The 18,465-nt window shown below is 42.4% G+C and overlaps 1 protein-coding gene across 10 annotated transcripts in view; it reads right to left on the minus strand.

Moving 5' to 3' along the window:
- The window catches only part of ATP2B4 (ATPase plasma membrane Ca2+ transporting 4), a 184,737-nt gene that overhangs the window by 18,332 nt on the left and 147,940 nt on the right, over positions 1-18,465 (minus strand). For all 10 annotated transcript variants that reach the window (XM_061632244.1, XM_061632241.1, XM_061632235.1 and 7 more), the window contains 9 exons: positions 17,974-18,208; positions 14,791-14,970; positions 14,101-14,188; positions 12,923-13,029; positions 11,552-11,743; positions 10,341-10,554; positions 6,895-7,106; positions 3,182-3,289; positions 2,088-2,270 (listed from right to left, as the gene is read on the minus strand). In XM_061632244.1, the coding sequence (XP_061488228.1) occupies positions 2,088-2,270; positions 3,182-3,289; positions 6,895-7,106; positions 10,341-10,554; positions 11,552-11,743; positions 12,923-13,029; positions 14,101-14,188; positions 14,791-14,970; positions 17,974-18,208 (1,519 nt within the window). The remainder of the gene's footprint in view (positions 1-2,087; positions 2,271-3,181; positions 3,290-6,894; positions 7,107-10,340; positions 10,555-11,551; positions 11,744-12,922; positions 13,030-14,100; positions 14,189-14,790; positions 14,971-17,973; positions 18,209-18,465) is intronic.

An 18,465-nucleotide genomic window follows, 5' to 3' on the forward strand; every position in this document is an offset into this window, starting at 1 on the left:
TTGTGTGTCCCTGTATCAGCATCTCTTGTGTGCTAGGGAAACAAGCATCTAAATGTACCACTATGCTTATATTCTCCTTCCCTTTGGATGAATTTCATTCTGGAATTATAGACTTTAATCACAAGTGGAATTTTTTTAAAAAAAATTCCTTGCAGGTTTCATGAAGGGAAGGGATCTGGCCAGGAAAATAATGGCAATAACTATCATGGAACAACCAGCTGACACCAGCGATTAGGAAGGTCTTAGTAATAAAGTCTTATCATTGATCTCAGATTGATGGCAACAAAAGCCAAGGGTAAACTAAGACTGATTATGACTGCTGGCTGCATGAGGTTGTTATGTGACTAGCCATCCCAAACCACAAAAAATAGCAAGAATCTGAGGTGGGAGTAATTTCTTTTTCACTATACCCCAAAGTTGGGCAGGCATCATGAGAAGCTCAGTATTAGGACAAACAAAAATGAGGAGAGGGAGGAGAATCATGTATGCCACCTTGAGCTCCATGGAGGAAAGGTGGGATATAAACATAATAAACAAACAAGCAAGCAAGCCAGCCCTGGGATCGCCTTGCAATGTTTATTTATTTATTGCACTTGTATACCACCTCATAGCCGAAGCTCTCTGGGCGGTTTACAGCAATCAAAAACATTAAAACAAATACACAATTTAAAAACGCATTTTAAAAACAATTTAAAACACAATTTTAAAATTCAAAACAATATAAAAACAATTTAAAAACACATGCTAAAATGCCTGGGAGAAGAGGAAAGTCTTAACCTGGCGCTGAAAAGATAACAGTGTTGGCGCCAGGCGCACCTCGTCAGAAATATCATTCCATAATTATTATGTTGCGCTTTGGCTTGAGCTTAGTGGAATTCCAGTTGCACCTTGTCCTGTTAAGGTGATGCAACAAAGGGGAAGGACACGTTTCATCTCATCCACCAACCCTCCTTATATTTTTCCTAAAAGAATAAACTAAAGCTACATTCTAAAGCTAGGGCTACAATCTAAAGAATATGGAGGGATGGTGGTGCTTATATACTGATCTGTGTTCAATAGTCAGCTAGTCCTTTTACCTTATGAAAGCTGTCCTACTGAAGATGTAACCTTAGCTAGACAAGATTAACTGCAGCCGACTTCTGGTCAGGGAATACTACTAGCCTGATAGGAATCCAGAATCTAAGAATGTGGTGGGAGCCACAGGGTCTGCACAACGATTGCAAGCTTGCACTGGGTGACTAGGTGTCAAAACATGTTGTATTACTTAAGGAGCAAAAGGTTCCGTAACTTGGACTCTGACATAAGATTCTGTGATATCATGGTGTATGTGTGTATATATTTGTAAGAAATGGTTAATGTTCACCTTTTTCAACTTGATTCTTCAAGATGAAGTTCCCCTGAACAAAGTGACTAAGTTTATTTGTACCATCAGAAATCTCTGTCTGTAGGCTTATCTGTGTTCATTCCTCCATAAGGAGGAAAATCTCTGCTGTGCAGCCAGCCTAGGCTCCTCAACTGTAAGGAACACATTTTCCAAGAGTGTCTTCTTCCCTTTTGTGGTATCCTCCACAAATAACAACCTTGTCCAGGTTCCCTTTTAAGGGCCATGGCAAAAGGGCCAAGGATTTACACAAGGGGTACAGCCAACAGCAAGAGGGCGTGTTCTTTCTGGAATATTTCTTGGGGCTTCAAAGATCTGGAGGCATACCTTGAGACCCTGAGCAATGACCACATGCATAGCCCAAGAGAAGGACCTCTACTTTTGTTGGAAAACCAGACATTGTTTGGAAGCAACTGCTTCGCAGAGACAAGAAGAGAAAGTTGGCATCAAATGGTCCATCTTTTGCTGTGCATGCAGAGAGGGGGAGATTTGGCTCATAAGCAAGCACAGACGCTTAGAAAAATCCTCTGCAATTGCCCAGCTGCATGTACATCAACATTAGTTAATTGATTCCCAGCTCCTCCAGCATATCCATTTCTATGATGTGACCCTGATTTCACTGGGCTCTGATTAAGGCAGGAGGAATGCAGTTAAGAGCTGCCACTGCAGTCCAAAATCCCTAAGGGAGGAGAAATCAGCACCGTACCTGAGTCTGTATTCTGTTGAGACCACGGAACCACAGGATCTGTCCTCGTCGGAGCTCCATTTCAGCATGGTCAATTTCATCTAGACCCTCAGGCAACTCCTCATCTGGAATATCCTCCTTGGTAATGCCATGTCCTGCCTCCTTCAGGAACTTCAGCCTACTGGTTGGAATGGTGCTGATCAACTATAGAGACATGGGACACTCTAGATTAATTCCTCCTTGCTCTGCAGCTTATATGAGTATGATTTTGCTTCTCAAAAATCAGATATCTGGTCAGTGCCATGATTGTTCTGTGGAGTTGGGCCATGCCATCCCAAGCAGTGCTAGGCACCATCATGACATTTTATCTATTATTTTATTTAATTAAGTTACATTCTATCTTTGAACTGCTTCAGGCCCTCAAAGTGGCTCACAGAATAAACAATACTTTTCATATAGCCTGTGACAAAATCACTAGTTCATGTGTGCATTTGTGTCTGTAAGGATTTCATCTTCAGAAGCAGCAAAGAAGTAAAAGCAACAATTGTTTGCTTGAGATAAAGGAATAGTGAGAATGTAAAGTTGGTTGTAAAAATGAGAGAGCAGTGTTCCCCTTTTGACTCTATCCACTGATAGAATTAGAGATACTAATGTGGGCGAGTTTATTCTCAATGCAAACTCCCCACGGCAACATAAGTGGCACTTATGCCTTCTTAATTTTATCAGCTGACAGCACAGAACTGGCCATCCTCTGCTCTAAAGCCTGGGTCTTCAACATCTAAGCCAGGGCTGGGAGAGCCTCCAAATGTTGCTGGATTCCCTCTCATCAGGCCCAGTCAGAATAGTAAATGGTCAGGGACAGTGGGAGACAGAGTGCAATAACATCTGGAAGGCCACAGGTTCCTCATTCTTGATTGAAGCTTAAAGATTTTGCCATGTGTTTGGAGGTAAGCAGTGGCTTAATTAAGTATTTCAGGCCATTAAAAGCATTACCAAACTTAGCATTCACATAGCTGCAAAGTATGTGCATATTTGAGTGTGAACTGTAACTCAGAAATACAGTGGGTGCTTAGCCTTCCTTTCACAATGAATGGCTATAGCTTGTTCAAGCTCACCTGTCCCCAAAGCAGCTCTCCTACACCAATGAAAATACACCAGAACCACTGGCTCAAGGTGAGCCCAGAACAGCTGAATGGCTTCCCACCAAATTCCACAATGATGATCTGCAGCACAAGTGAAAAAATAATATAATTAGTTTGGCTCTGGTGAAAAACACAGAGTAACAGAAATAATTATTCCAAAGCAGTTCCCTTTACACATTTTTTTATGTAGCTCATATTAACAGGCCAAGCAAACATATCATAATTTGCAGGTCACATTCTAGTTAGCCACATTTATGTGAGGTATACTTTGAACAAGAGATAGATGGCAGGTGCCAGTCATTTTTAGACCTACCCTAAGGACCCTCAGAGGCTATCTCTCATTGTTGCATCATATACAAAAGTGCCTCCTCACATCATAAAATTGAAAAGGGAACTTTATCCAGTGCATTGGTGATACTTTGCATGTAAGGTGAGATCCTCTGTGTAAGTACCTTGCCTACAGTATTTTCATTATGCACAGGATCATTTATGTCTGCCACTCATCGACATACATTATACTTCAACATAATTTGTTGAGCACCACCAAAAAGTAGGCCCATCACTGTTTTGAGTGGCATGTTACCAGTGCTACAAAACGTGGATCCACACAATCGGATCTGTGTGTCAATGCACAATATTGCCCTCATGTGCATAATGAAAGCCAGCAGACTACTCATGGTAGGTACATGCCAGAATCTATCTTTAGAATCATGCAGATAAGGAATTTCAGTGGAAAAAAGACATCTGCACCATGTGCCCAGGTATTTCTTAGTCATAAAGAAAACTGCCTTCATCATAAGAACGTAAGAAGAGCCCATCTAGTAAAGCATCCTGTTCTCATAGAAGCTAATGAAATGCTCCTGGGAAGCCTGCAAGCAGGACCTGAGCACACCAATACTCTCCACACCTGTGATTCCCAGCAATTGGTATTCAGAGTCATACTGCATCCAACAGTGCAGGTGCAAAACAGCCTTATCCTCCAGGAATTTGTCTTTTATTTATTTATTATTATTTGATTTATATCCCGCCCTTCCTCCCAGCAGGAGCCCATCCAAGGTTTTGAAACCATCCAAGCTGGGGGCCATTACTGCTTCTTGTGGGAGTGAATTCCACAGCATAAGAACATAGTATGAAAACACAGTAGAAGATTAACAAATGCTGTTAACATAAGTAATAACTCAGTAACTTATATGGATCATAGTGTGGGATGTCAAAAGAAAGCAGAAATGAAAAATTTGAATTTACTGTAAATTCTGAGGGGTTCAGGGGCGAGGCAGTTTTTTGTATTGGAGAAGGACCTGCCACTTGTATTACAGTCAAGGTCCTCCAGCAAGAATACCCCCAAGAGAAGGGGATTCCCCTCAGCTCCCAGACTGAGCGCAAAGCATGGAAGGAAATCTCTTATCCCTCACAAATGAAAACTATATTTAAAAATACAAGGAAAAAACCCACACTCAGTTGCATTAAGTGGACTAAGAGGCGCACTGCCGTAAGAAACTCTGAGGACAGGGAAACAAAAACATCCCACTAGCCTCAAACTAAGTCTGATACTAAACAGTTCAGACATCCAAAATCAATAAATCAGACTCATGCCTCTGCCTCAGATTGTCAAATTTTCCTTTCCTTTTTTTAGCATGGGTGGGAAGATTTGTGGTAAGTTCATGGTTTCCTTTCTCGTGGTTCTGGGACGAAGCTGCCTTTGGTGCTAGGATATAGAAAAAAGCAGCTTCATCTTGAAGGTGAGATTGTATTATTTCATTTGCTAGAAATAACATTCTGACGGATGCGTCCTCCAAAGGCTGCATCAGAGGAGGGACAACATCAGTGCAATGGTGCCAAAGCCAGTTGGTTTGTTATTCTATGACTGGCCTCCTTTCATTTTCTTTCAGAGGTTTGCTTGAATTTGCTAGAGCATTTTGAGGTGAGAACCAAAATGGCTGCCCCTTTTTACCACCTGCAAATGGGGTGCTGAATTGGGGGCGGCTGTTTCAGTCCACCTCTAGTTCCCATTCTATAAAGTGACTGATCATGCAGTGCTATGAAGGGTAAGATAGGAATATAAGAACAGAACTGATTCACTCTGCACTTGGTTTTTTTTAAAACACACATGCACCAACCTTAGCTGCCACACTGGAACCCAATAGGAGAGGGAATCATTTTACATGCATCCCCCACCTATGTCACATTTATTTCCAAAATTAACTTTATGTTTCATAGGTCTGAGGAGATTACTCTGCCTTCTATCTGCTGAAATCTTTTCCAGAATGTAAGGAGAGGACTCAATATCTGTATTTCTGCCTGGAGCTTAATGCTACATGTTTAAATATAGAAAGATGGACCATCGAATCTTAAGTGAGGGTCTAGATGAGAAGCCAGTCTGCTGAAGTAAATTTTGTTTAGACTTTGCAGATTAATTGAAAAGTTGGGTAAATGCACCTCTACCTTGACTATAAACTTGCTGGCATTGGAGAATGAAAGATCTTGTGACTCTAATGACTGACATATCCAGTCATTTGTTTTGTATCCAACATTCTATCAAACTTCTCCTCAGAATCTTTTTCTGGGGCTGAGAGTATGGCATTTTCTTAAGAGAAACTAGCATAAAGGTTCTCTGCAACTTTGCTACAGAGGCGAGCAACTTTACCCTCAAAGTGCCTTGCAAACAATTCACAGTGGGCGTCTGAAGGGTCTAAAACTCCATTTCCTGGAGTTGATTTCAATACCTTGGAAGAGAGGAACAAAATTCAAAGGGATCTTGATAGGCTGGAGCATTGGGCTGAAAACAACAGCATGAAATTTAACAGGGGTAAGTGCAAAGTTCTACACCTAGGAAAAAGAAACCAAATGCACAGTTATAAGATGGGGGGATACTTGGCTCAGCAGTACTATATGCGAGAAGAATCTTGGGATTGTTGTTGATCACAAGCCAACAGTGTGATGTGACTGCAAAAAAGGCAAATGCTATTTTAGACTACATTAATAGAAATATAGTTTCCAAATGGCATGAAGTATTGGTTCCCCTCTATTTGGCATGTGTCAGGACTCATCTTGAATACTGTGTCTAGCTGGACACCACACTTTAAGAAGGATGTAGACAAACTGGAACAGTTCAGAGGAGGGCAATGGGAATGATCAAGGGACTGGAAACAAAGTCCTATGAGGAGAGACTGAAAGAACTGGGCATATTTAGCCTGGAGAAGAGAAGACTGAGGGGAGATAAGACAGCACTCTTCAAGTATGTGAAAGGTTGCCACACAGTAGAGGACCAGGACCTCTTCTCTACTGTCCTAGAGTGCAGGACGCAGAATAATGGGCTCAAGTTACAGGAAGCCAGATTTCAACTGAACATCAGAAAAAACTTCCTAACAGTTAAGAGCAATACGACAATGCAACCAATTACCTAGAGAGGTGGTGGGCTCTCCAACACGAGGCATTCAGGAGGCAGCTGGACGGTCACCTGTTGGGTATGCTTTAATTTGGATTCCTGCACTGAGCAGGGGCTTGGACTCGATGGCCTTACAGGCCCCTTCCAACTCTATAATTCTATGATGCCTGGTCAAGGTCACACTAAGGAGTATGCCTCAGGCAAGAACAAAATGTTCCCTTTCATAGTCACTCCCTTCCTCCTCCAGTTTATTCACTCAATGTTCTCATGTTCCCACCACCCCTCAGCCCGCTTCATTTACCTGGGCAACAAAAGTTCCTAGCACCACAGAGCAGAAGATGGGGTTCCGGAAAATGCCCTCAACGACATTCCTCTCACCATGGATCTTGCGAGCATTGATCTCATTGAAAAGTTGCATCATGACAAAAGTGTTGAAGACGATGGTATAGTGTTCAGTGGGTGGGGAGTGGAGGGGAACATTCCGGCCACTGTCGATATCAAAAAATTTCTCACCTATCAAAAAAGAATTTTGAGAGGTTTTTCTTAAAAAAAATCCTTCCCCAATAGACCCCACAATTTATGATGTCATTATATACACAATATAGAACACAATTCCCAAACCAGGAGCTTCTTGTTAATCAGCTTATATTCTGAACAGCACAGAATCATTCTTCTAGCATACAATGTGACTTACTGAGAATTTCACCTTTCTTAAACAAAAAGCAAGCTAGGCTTCCAGCCCTCATGGATATGGGACAAATGTAATGTGGCATTAGTATCTACAGGAAAATAGGAAATCAAAAGACAGGGCCTACCCAGGTGTAGAAGCAACCTCCTGGGATGGCAACATTCCAGAGAGGGCCTGCCTCCATTTGGTAAACACCTTGGAGAAAGCTACTGCCTATACTTGTGAAGGAAGTGCACAGAGGCAACACAGTAGCTCACTGGTTATATATTACAGAGGACATGATCTTCTACCTTCTTAATCTCCATTAGCCAACTAGGACATAGACATAGTTGTAAGGGAGAAAAATTAAAAACTGACATTAAATCAAGAAAATACTATCCAGGCCAATTGTTGTTCATTTAATGTAAGGCACACTAAAATATACCAGGGATACTGTGGCCCATTTGAACAGTACATTAAACCATAGTTTAAAACAAACTATGGTTTAATGTGAACAAGCAATGTGCTAGTGCATGCTGCTCAAAAGGGCCTGTACCAATCCTCTCCTGCCATTGTGCTGTAGACAAAACAACCCAAAGTTTGCTTGCTGTATCATCTAAACCTGGGTTCATGATTTGTTTCTCTCCAAAGAAAACCATGAGTGGTAACCAAGATTTGTTCTTGGCTTACCACTCATAGTTTGTTTGGCAGAAACAAAACATGAGCCTGGGTTTAGATGACATGACAAGCCAGATTCTGGATTGCTTTTCCTGTGGTGTGGCAAAAGTGAGGGATGAGTGCAGAGGAATTTTTGAACACTATCCTTCAGCACATTAAACCATACTTTGTTTGCAACTATGGTTGAATACGATGTGCAAATGAGGCCAGTGAATCCAGAAAATGAGGCTTCTATGTTTGGCTCAATTCCCTGTTATTCCTCATGACTCAAAGTTGCAGTCCTGCCTCCCACCCCACCCCCAAGTCCCCCTCAGGGCCTTACTTCCTCTTGCCTTTTGCCAGTCTAGTCTTTGCCAAATTCCTCATTTTGCATATTGCTGGCCACATGATGCAAACCAGACCCATGCACACAAAAAAGTTGCATTAATTCCCTCTCAGTGAGAATCAAGGTTGTCTTTGGAGTTAGGATTTTCAGTTCTAGGTAAGATGCCGCTGGAAAAATCGACAGCTCCCTTTGTGAGATTGAAAGCCAAAAGAAGTGCAATTAACTTGTAGGTGAACCTCTCCAAATTTAAACAAATCACCTGAAGGAACTCAAAACCAATGCCGAATAGCTTTTAAAAAGCAAAAGAAAACTTAAATTGTACTGATGAAAGGCATCATTTCCCAGATCAAAGCTCTTTCCTTGGCCAAGGATTAAATGTATTGGTCATATAGGCTCCATAGGGGTACAGACTCTTGTTTCCTGACAGATACAGTGATTTTTAAAGCTGCACAACAGGCAGAAATTCAGCACATGCAATGGTCCTCATCACTGCTTTTCCATGCTGTGCAATTTCTGCCTTGTATGAGCTGTTTAAACATACAGAGCCCCCAACAAGAAAAAAGCAACAACCACACAGCAATAATAAAAGCAGCCGTTTCCCTGCACATATCCTGTCATTGTTGAGCCTGAGCACAAGAGTTTAGTTTTAAGAGTTCTGGCTGCTAATACAAAAACAACTCCTCCTACTGAAATCAAAAGTGATTTCACATATGATGCCACAGTGAGTTCTGCAAAAACTCTGAAGCTGCTCAAAACTACACAACAGCATCCAGGTGCCCTTAATTATATCCACCAGGGCCTGAACATGAACTGTTCTGGACATTTGTTATTTACCATTAGAAATCCTCTGAATTCCTAGTCTCCAATACTTACAAAATAACTTAACTTTATTCTTAAACCCTTAACCTTGAGGATTTGCTTCCCATGTTATATACTATTGCGGCTTTTGCAACCATTTCATTTGTTGGGCATGCATCACCTAATTGATTGGCCTCATTGATGAGGGGAAAGAGACTCGGTTTGTCATCAGGGGAGGCTATTTCCACCTGCCTTGCCCCAACCTCCAGCCCTGGAAGCCTTCAAACGCAGCTTCTTTCAGAAGACTTTCTGGCCCTTTGGGTTGAGCTATGGGGGTTCGGGGGATGGAAGATATTATTGTATCAGCTTGGGGGTTAGTTTTTAAATGTTTTTGCTTTGGGTTTGTTGTTGAGCTTTATGCTCATTTATGCTTTGATGTATATATTTTTTCTTAATGTAGTGATTATACTTCTTATTATGTGTTGTGCTATTGCATTTGGATTATTTGTGTGAACCGCTTTGAGCACATGTGTATTTGTGGAAAATGTGGTATATAAATAAATAATAATAATTGATTCAAAGGAAATGGACAGCTACCATTCATGTATCACATTGAATTAGGTACAAAATAGGAAGGGGAAACAACTTACACCTCTAAGACAAAATTTTGCAGAAGTACTGTTCTTCCTAGGTTTTTACCCATGAGAACCCAGAAGCAGAAAAACAGTTAAGTGTTGCAATAATGCCTGCCTCTTACCTTGCACTTTTCATTGGTCATTGGTAATTGTATTTGCAGATGCTGCAATACAGAAGGACAAAGGACACATCTGACCGTTTGAGAGGGATCCAAAGTGCCCCAGATGCATCTCTAACTCTGCAGTATCACACATGGAAGTTGATCTTCCCACCTGCTTCTGGCAGGCCACACCATAGAAGGAGATTGGCTGGGTATCAGAATCGACTGTATGAGCAGTTTCATTTTTCAAAAGTAGGGGAAGTGAAACCTTGTTTGAAAACTTACCTGTATGCTAAACTATTCAATCAATGGCTACCATAGAGATATTATAAATTATTACTGTTTGCAGAGTTGGAAGCCCCAAGTTATTTTTTGGGGGGGAGGGAAGAAAGGGAGTAAGGAGGGATATGCATATACTTCAGTAAACAAACACACTTGAGTACAATCAAGGGTAGAATGGAAAGGAGAACCTAGATTTCCAGTACTCAGCCTAGTGGTTTTATACGCTGCTAAAGGCTGCAACTTAATCCCTCTGACTCTCACCTGCAAAGAGAAGTGTGAAAATAATGGTGAGCTGGTACACAGCATGCCCCAGGATGTTCTTCATCATGGTGCGGGAAATTAATGGCTTGTTGCGGCCATATGGCTTGCGCAAGAGCAAGGATTCGGATGGGGGTTCTGTGGCAAGAGCTAATGAGGCAAAGGTATCCATGATCAAGTTGACCCATAACATCTGGACAGCCTTCAGAGGAGAGTCCTGCAAAAGGAAAATAATTTCTCAGAAAGGAGTGCATTTTACATCTAGTCCATGACTATGCCTCCACATTCCCTCAGTCCTTTCCATTGCTCACTTGGAATTGACTTGTAACAAGTTCGAACTCCAAGCACATTATTATAATCATCCAGGGATGGTCAAGTTTGATGCCCAGTAAAACTAATGGTACTACTGCAGTGCTAACTACTAAATATTTAGCACCAGTGGGGTGCCAGGCTAGAGACCACATGCATCTCCCAGATAAATTTTGTGCAGTCTGAAGACTCCAGCAAATAACAAATTTCAGAATGCCAACCTTCATTTAATAAAAACAATATCTTTCTAGTCTTCATTATTGCAGAGATGTTTAGATAGATACAGCACAAAACTTTTCATGTGCTTCTATACTACAACTTTCTGATACAAATGTATATGGTTAGGGATGGGGATTCTGTGGTCCTCCAGACGTCACTGGACTCTAGCTCCAATTAGCCCAAGATAGCATGACCAACACTCAAGAGATTATGGGAGTCGTAGTCCAACAACTCTGGGAAGCTACAGGTTCCCCATTCCTGGTACAGAAGATGGGTCTTTGCTGACTATTAGTCACAATAGCCACACACAACTTTCATTTTAAGAGTTGTTATACCTCTGATTACCAGATGCTAAGGGCAAACAACAAGGGATTGCTCTCTCCATCAGCTTTATTTGAGACCAGCCAAGGGCATCCAGCTAGCCACTGCTGGAAACCTCAGACTAGATGGACATTTGGTCTGATCCAGCAAAGATCCTACATACACTGACCTGCATCAAGACCAGAAATGTTGACTGTGCTATTTGAAAGCTCCCAAATAAAAGACACCCAACTTTTTGAAACAACCAAAGCTATGCAACGTATTTGTAGCAGAACTTGGAACTGAATCCTGAATGGCTGAAAACATCCCCATTGTTCCAAATATTAAGCCATAAAGGAAACCCCTCTCCCTTCAAATGATGTTACCTGTGTGATGCAAGCGCCTGTGAAAGCCACAATCACAGCCACTACATTGACCGTTAGTTGGAACTGCAGGAATTTGGAGATGCTGTCATACACATTGCGGCCCCACATCACTGCCTTGACAATGCTTGTAAAGTTGTCATCTGTCAGGATGATGTCTGAGGCCTCTTTAGCCACATCTGTGCCAGCAATACCCTGAGGGACAGAAAATGAGAAGGAGGAGGTGAACTAGTTAGTTATCAAGCTGGCACTAAGTTTTCATTGTTTTTTGCTGCTATAACTGGTTCTCCACAGAGATAGGGTTGCAGTCATAACAGCAGACATCATCCAGTTTCAGATGTGGACCAAAGATTGCAGCAGGAATTATGTGGCTAATATCATAATTTTCCCCAACCTGGATGAGCTAACTGATTAGCATATAGTCATACACAAGGCCATTTGAAAAATAAAATACTAAGGCTGCAATCCAATACATGTCTACTCGGAAGTAAGCTCCATTGGGTTCAATGGAACTTACTCCTAGGTAAGCATGTATTTGATTGCAGCCTGTAAGTCATCATTCCCTCTCTTCCTGAAGTTCAGAGCTGAGTGCCAGTTCTTTTGTAGCTAAAAATGGGACAAACCATCCATGCATAAGAGAAAGGTAATGTCAGACTTGGGAGAACCCTAAGGTTTGCAGAAATAAAAAAAAGTAAGAAAAAACCCTAAACTGGGGCAGGAAACCTTAAAACAGCTCAGTGAGGACTGAGCAGTGGCCACAGATTTCTGACTGTTCTGAAGGTTGGGAGGGGCAAAAAAACACTTGAGAGGGAGAATGGAGGATTGTGGAGGAGAGCATGGCTGACTGATTAGAAAGGTGAACGGGAGCACCCCACACAGTAACATTTTGTGGCAGGTTCTACTTGCTATTTTGAATCCCCCCCTTTTGCAAATCCAAAAGTGTGATGAAAATCTAGGCAGTAACTCTCTGCTCAGACTCCTCCACCTTGGTGAAGAACCATAGCAGCGGATCAAGAAGGCAATTAGGCTTACTGCAAAACTCAGTTACAGACACATGGTGGCAGTCAGGTACTACAGAATCTGCCACTGCCAGAACAATCCCAGCAAGCTTCAGAAGCATTAAGCAGGTACCCTGTGGTGACCAATTTTCCCTAATGCTTGCCTGCTGTGTCCTACTGAGCCCAGGGATTGTGAGATTCTGTCCTGAGCTGTAACATTTCTGACTTCTGCAAAGTGCAAAAACTGAAATAGAAAATAGAGCAGAATAAAAATAGAGCTTTAACACATACAGCTTATCAGCTCTACGATACCAAGGAAAATCACTATCCCCACACACTGCTGCTTTTGGCTTGCAACACACCAATTCGTCCATACCATAGCAAATCCCACATCTGCTTTCTTCAAAGCTGGGCCATCATTGGTGCCATCCCCAGTCACAGCTACCACCTGCCTCCGTTCTCCAACAGTACTGTCAATGATTCCTGAAAGATGGGCTAAATGTCAGTAGATGGCAAACACAAACAGACCCAACTAGGCAGCAAATCATCCAGCTGCAAAGCAACTGGCCAGTTTCCAAAAGCAATTCAAGTCATGGGGGTCACACTGAAAGGGCAGCCTCTCCCCACATAAATCTTAAGTATAGCTGGCAGGGATGTACTGAGGGGGACTTGTCTTTTGCAGCACCCAGACTGTGGAACTCCCTGCCCCTAGAAGGTTTGTTTGGCTTCCCCTTTGGCAAGTTTCCACTGTCAACTGAAGATTTTACTGTTTCAGCAAGCTTTGAAATCTGCCTGCTGGTTAAAAAAAATGTTCTTTAAAAAATATGGGTTTTGATTGCTATTCAACTAGTTTTAGTTGCAAAAGCTGTCTTGGGGATATCCTTTTGGCATTGGAAAAGCAGGATTTAATTTTCCAAAGACAAAAGCCTGGTTCACACATCACTTTAAGCCACAGTTAAGCTTAACTTTGGTTTAAAGGTGAATGCACACAGTGCTGGTTTGTGGGATTAAAACCATACATGCATCACTCCTCCCCCACTCCTGCTGCACTGTCAGAAGCTAAGCCATAGTTTAACTTAGCTTTATGTCCAAATCCAGTTTATCTTTTTCCAAACAAATCATGAGGAGTAAGCCAAGAACAAACATTGGTTACAGCTGGTGGTTTGTTAAACAGCTCTCTATTTAAATTTGGCATTGAATACAAGTCATGCTGCTTCGCCTGGAGGTTGGCGCCACCTGGAGTTATATGATGTAAGGTGATGGACAGGCGGGTGGTGTTGCCCACCTGTCAAACGTGGCCTATGGAAGGTTAGCCATAATTGGCTGAAAGTGGTTCTTCACCCCTGGTTTAAAGTGATGTCCAAACAAGGCCAAGCTCAGTGGCTTTGGCTGTACAAATGTAATTCCTTCTCTTTAATGGTCTGCTTCTCATTATGGAGCCATGCCACCCAGTTGCTAAGGGAGGCTCTGCACCTTCCAATCTCCCGCCCTCCCCGCTACTCTCTTGAGGACATTTTCTTGGAGAACAAGTTCCAACTCCTCAGTTGATCTTACCTTTCACAAGTGTGTGCTTATCAGTGGGTGAAGAACGTGCCAAGACTCGGAGCTTGGGCCAGATCTTATCCAGTTGCTCTTGTTCTACCTGCAAAGCAATGCCATGAAAACACAGACCAGGATGGCCCCGAACAAGAGCTTTAGAACCTCTTCCTCCTACCAGGAGGTGGCAGAAAGTTGTGAGAATTCACAAGTGACATGTATCAACCTAAAGACAAGCTAATTTTATTTGATAACCCCAATAAGTGACATCAGTAATTCATGCATGGAGACACCATTCTGTCAGCACTAACATGGATCCTATATAGCATAAGAGGTTTGCTGGGCAAAAGCAGTCAGCATTCTGTATTTGTAAGTTAGCAGCAAATGGCTGGAATCAGCTTGGCTCCAAAACAGGAGGCTGTAAAAAATACCTGTAATGTTAAAAGCAAGCATGGGAGAGAGAAGCCCTCTCTATACCTCTATTCTAGCCTTGCCAAGCCTGCACTTCAGAGTTGAGAGTCTCTTTCTCAGGAGCTGAAAACTGCATGAACAAGCTCATTATTTCCCTGAGATCACAGGATGAATGCACTATACAGAATGAGGCATGTTTCAGAAGCAGCCAAGCAGAGAGTGGTCCTCTAAATAAACTGACTGGACCTTGAGTGGCTTCTACCTCACCCTATTCCCTTAATCCCTTCTTCATCTTACCTCGCCTTTCTCATTGCGGATGAGCCTATTGAATTCCTTTCCTTCCAAGCACAGGAAGTCCTCCCCAGGCACCAAGATCCCACACTTGGTTGCAATGGCACGTGCTGTATTGATGTTGTCACCTGTAACCATCCGAACAGTAATACCGGCACGCTGGCATTTCTGGATTGCCTCAGGCACCTATTGGCAGCAATGAGATAGAGTCAGGAAGTTGGGCAGTGTGAGTGTGAGACAAGAAAAAAGGATGGATAAAACCTGAAAGGGAAGGCACACACTAATAGAAAACTCAGTTTTTTTAGTGTGGACCCTTGCGTATTTAAAGCAACACATCCATGCAGCAGAGGGAGGTATCAGCAGGCTTGGAAAAATCCCAAGGTCTGCAGAAGTTGAAAAAAATATGTAGAAAAAAACTAAAAACTGCAGAAACCTCACCAACTTAACAGCACAGGAATAATTAAGCATGCTCAGTGGCCACAGAATGCTGACAGGGAGGGGGAATGGAAATTCAGGAAAGGGAAGAAGTGGAATGGAATGGAGTATCCTGAAAGGTGGCATGGTTGGAACCCTGAACAGGAGTACACACTGCAACATTTTGTTGCAAGTTTCACTTGTCTGGAATGTATGAGCATAAAAACACACACAACATAACTGCTCCAAATGAAGGAGATTTTTTCAAAAATCTCCAATATATATTCGTTTAAAAATGTATAGTCTATTTAAGTTATTCCTACTGGGCTCTCAATGCACCTAGACAGTAACAAAAATGATATGGATAATTACCAGAACTGTCTTGAGATTTTGTTTCTAAAAGGGAGGGCATTCTAAATCCCCCTACCCTCAAAAAACTAATTGTGTATCTTGTAGCTGTTTGCTTGTGGTGGAAAATCTGGTTCCATGTCTGTCATTGCTTTAATGTGCCTTTGCTCACATTGTGTGTTGCAGTGACATCACAGCATGACAAGGTCAATGCTTCTTATCCGAAGTGGGAGAAGTGACAGCAGGCGATGCAAACCCAGTAAGCGTCTGTCTGTAGATTGTTAACAGGAATGGCACCACAGGCAATATAACAAAAGTGCCCAGGCTATATTTAGTATGGGGACCATATAAAGGTGTCCACTCCTATGTCATTTCTTCCTAAAGGACCACCGAATCATACATTAGACTCCATCAGGCTGTACCTAATGTATGAATAAATCTGTAACAACTTCATAATGGACTTTCTCCCCTCTCGCATACTGTAAATGCCAGAGGGTCAACACTAAAAATAAGAGATTGTCTTCTGTTTAGTAAAAATGAAAGGATCTAAGATCAAATTGCCATGAACTGCAAGTTAAAAGTGTTCTTATAAAGGGTTACCTTCATACAGGACAGATTTCCTATTGCTTGAACTGCACAAAACTCAAATGTTAAAACTAATTAATTTATTCCTTCCCCTTCCTCCCAAGGGAACCCACACATTATGATTATGATTTCTCTCTCTCTCTCTCTCTCTCTCACTCACACACACACACGTGTATTTCATTGCATGTACGGGCAATATAATATGCATGCTGGGAGATGGAGCCAATTGTGGCTTCTCAGCATATGTACCCTTCGTAGCCAGGCAACAAGTTTGTTCTGAGCAGTTTCTGGAACAGGCACCATTCTTGCCTCTAGGGAGACATAAACTTGTTGTCTCCTCTAAATGATGCAGCTTGGGAACCTCTGGCGCCAAGACGTGGGTGGGTGATGGGAAGTTTTACCAGTTGCCTGTTATGGGACGGCAACGTAGCTGCAGATCAGCCTCCTGCCTTGCCCAGTGTCACTGATTTCATTGACACATCACTGCTCTAGCAGGTTTTATCTTATACAGAACAAACCCAAACAGAGAGGGAGACATTACTAAGGAATCAGCAAATTGAATCACCGCCTCCAGAGCGAGTGCATGCAGGGCATCTGTGAAGCCTTTCCCAACCCCAGATACTTCAACATCTAATTAAGGAAAAATGTGTGCAGGGGGCCAGCTCTGAAATATAATCAAGGGGCAAGCATGGGATGGTTTCTTCTCTTAGGTCAGTAGCCTGCCTGTCATCCTATAGCATGCCGTGAGAGAAAACAGAGTGTGGGAGATAGGGAGAAAACATCAGGGCAAGGAGATGGTTGCTGAATGCTAATAAATGTGTTCCTTCCTTCAGTGACCTTCATAACCTGCCAGAATCTCTGTTGCTGCTTCTGAATGGAATTTGTAAATTAAAGTTGCCACATTCAGTGTGAGGTAGGGTTCTTGTGTCCTTTTATAGTTGCTCAAAAGAAAGAATGGTGACATTTTGCCACGTCACCTAATATGACAAGAGAAGCAGCATTTGCCAAAATGCTCTCTCCTAGGCACTTCCTAATACAGCTGTCAACTCAACAATTGCACACTAGGTAGAATTCAACAAGTGCAGCTCAACTCCCCTCCTGTTAATGTAAATCCATGAAGGACAATGCTGTACCTCGTGACTTTCTCCCTACTATGTAGCTGCCAAAAACTGTATGTAGATTAGTCAGGAACAGAGATGGCAACCCTACTATTAATCTCACAGGGGCGTTTCCCCACCAACCTTATTGGAAACACAGCCTTACAGCGGATACTGACTGTAGCTGGAGACTACAGTTATCTCAAAGCTCTTGTAGAGAAAGAGGCAGGACTGTAAGTGGTAAGAATGGTGGTAAGTCAGAATATTTACGGGACTTCATCTGAACTAAGGCATTCAAAAGGCAGGAGAGCAGGAGCAGACAGAAAAAAAGATTAAGTGCTTAATTCAGATGGACCCATGAGAAAGGAATGCAAGGAAGTCAAGGGTGCAGGAAAAAGCAGAGTCATGGCAAAGAACGGAAGTGACAACAGGAAAGGAGAGGGGACGGGAAAGGGTAAAGGAGTCCAATATATTGGTGATCAAAGTAGGACAGGCAAATGAGGAAAAGTGGCAAGGTGGAGGTCAGAGAAGGGAAGAGTCTCAGTGTACCAGTCAAAGAGGACACGGTTTGCATAAGACCAGTTCAAGGATAAAAGCATCAGGGAAGGAACCAGAGCTGGGGCTGAAGGAGGTAATAAGTGAAAGGAATGGGAAAACAGCTGGGACCAAATTAGAGTCAAAATGAAGAAAGACAATTAGGGACCCCACTTCTGCTAGGCAAAAACAAAGAGAGCCATGCTGGTACCTCTGGCCGAACAGGGTCCTCAATGCCAACCACAGTGATGCAGGTAAGGTCAGACAGGATCTCATTTTCAGCATCCCAGTCGGGCTCAACACGAGCAGGAAAATCCCGGTAGGCCAGGCAAATGGTCCGCAGCCCCTGACAAGCCATTGGCTCAATCACTTTTTTCACCATCTCGTCCCGATCCTTCACCTTAAATATTCTGGGTTCCCCATTCTTGTCCAAGATCTTTGTGCATCTGCATTAAGGGGAGGAATCAAAAGGAATAAGCATGTATTCACATAAGCAAAGGCAAACAGCTTTAGGTACTTGTTCCAAGAAATTATGCCTTAGTAATGCATGGATCACACACTCTTTACAGACAGGAGTGCATCATTTCCTTTTTCCTTACAAGAAAAAGAATAGGAAGGATTGTGAAAAATTTCAGTGAAAAATCTGCTCTCCTGCCTTCTCCTAACTTTAACCTCCCCCTCAGAGCAACAGTATATATGAATG

This window comes from Rhineura floridana, chromosome 6 (assembly GCF_030035675.1).
Source record: "Rhineura floridana isolate rRhiFlo1 chromosome 6, rRhiFlo1.hap2, whole genome shotgun sequence".
NCBI lineage: Eukaryota > Metazoa > Chordata > Lepidosauria > Squamata > Rhineuridae > Rhineura > Rhineura floridana.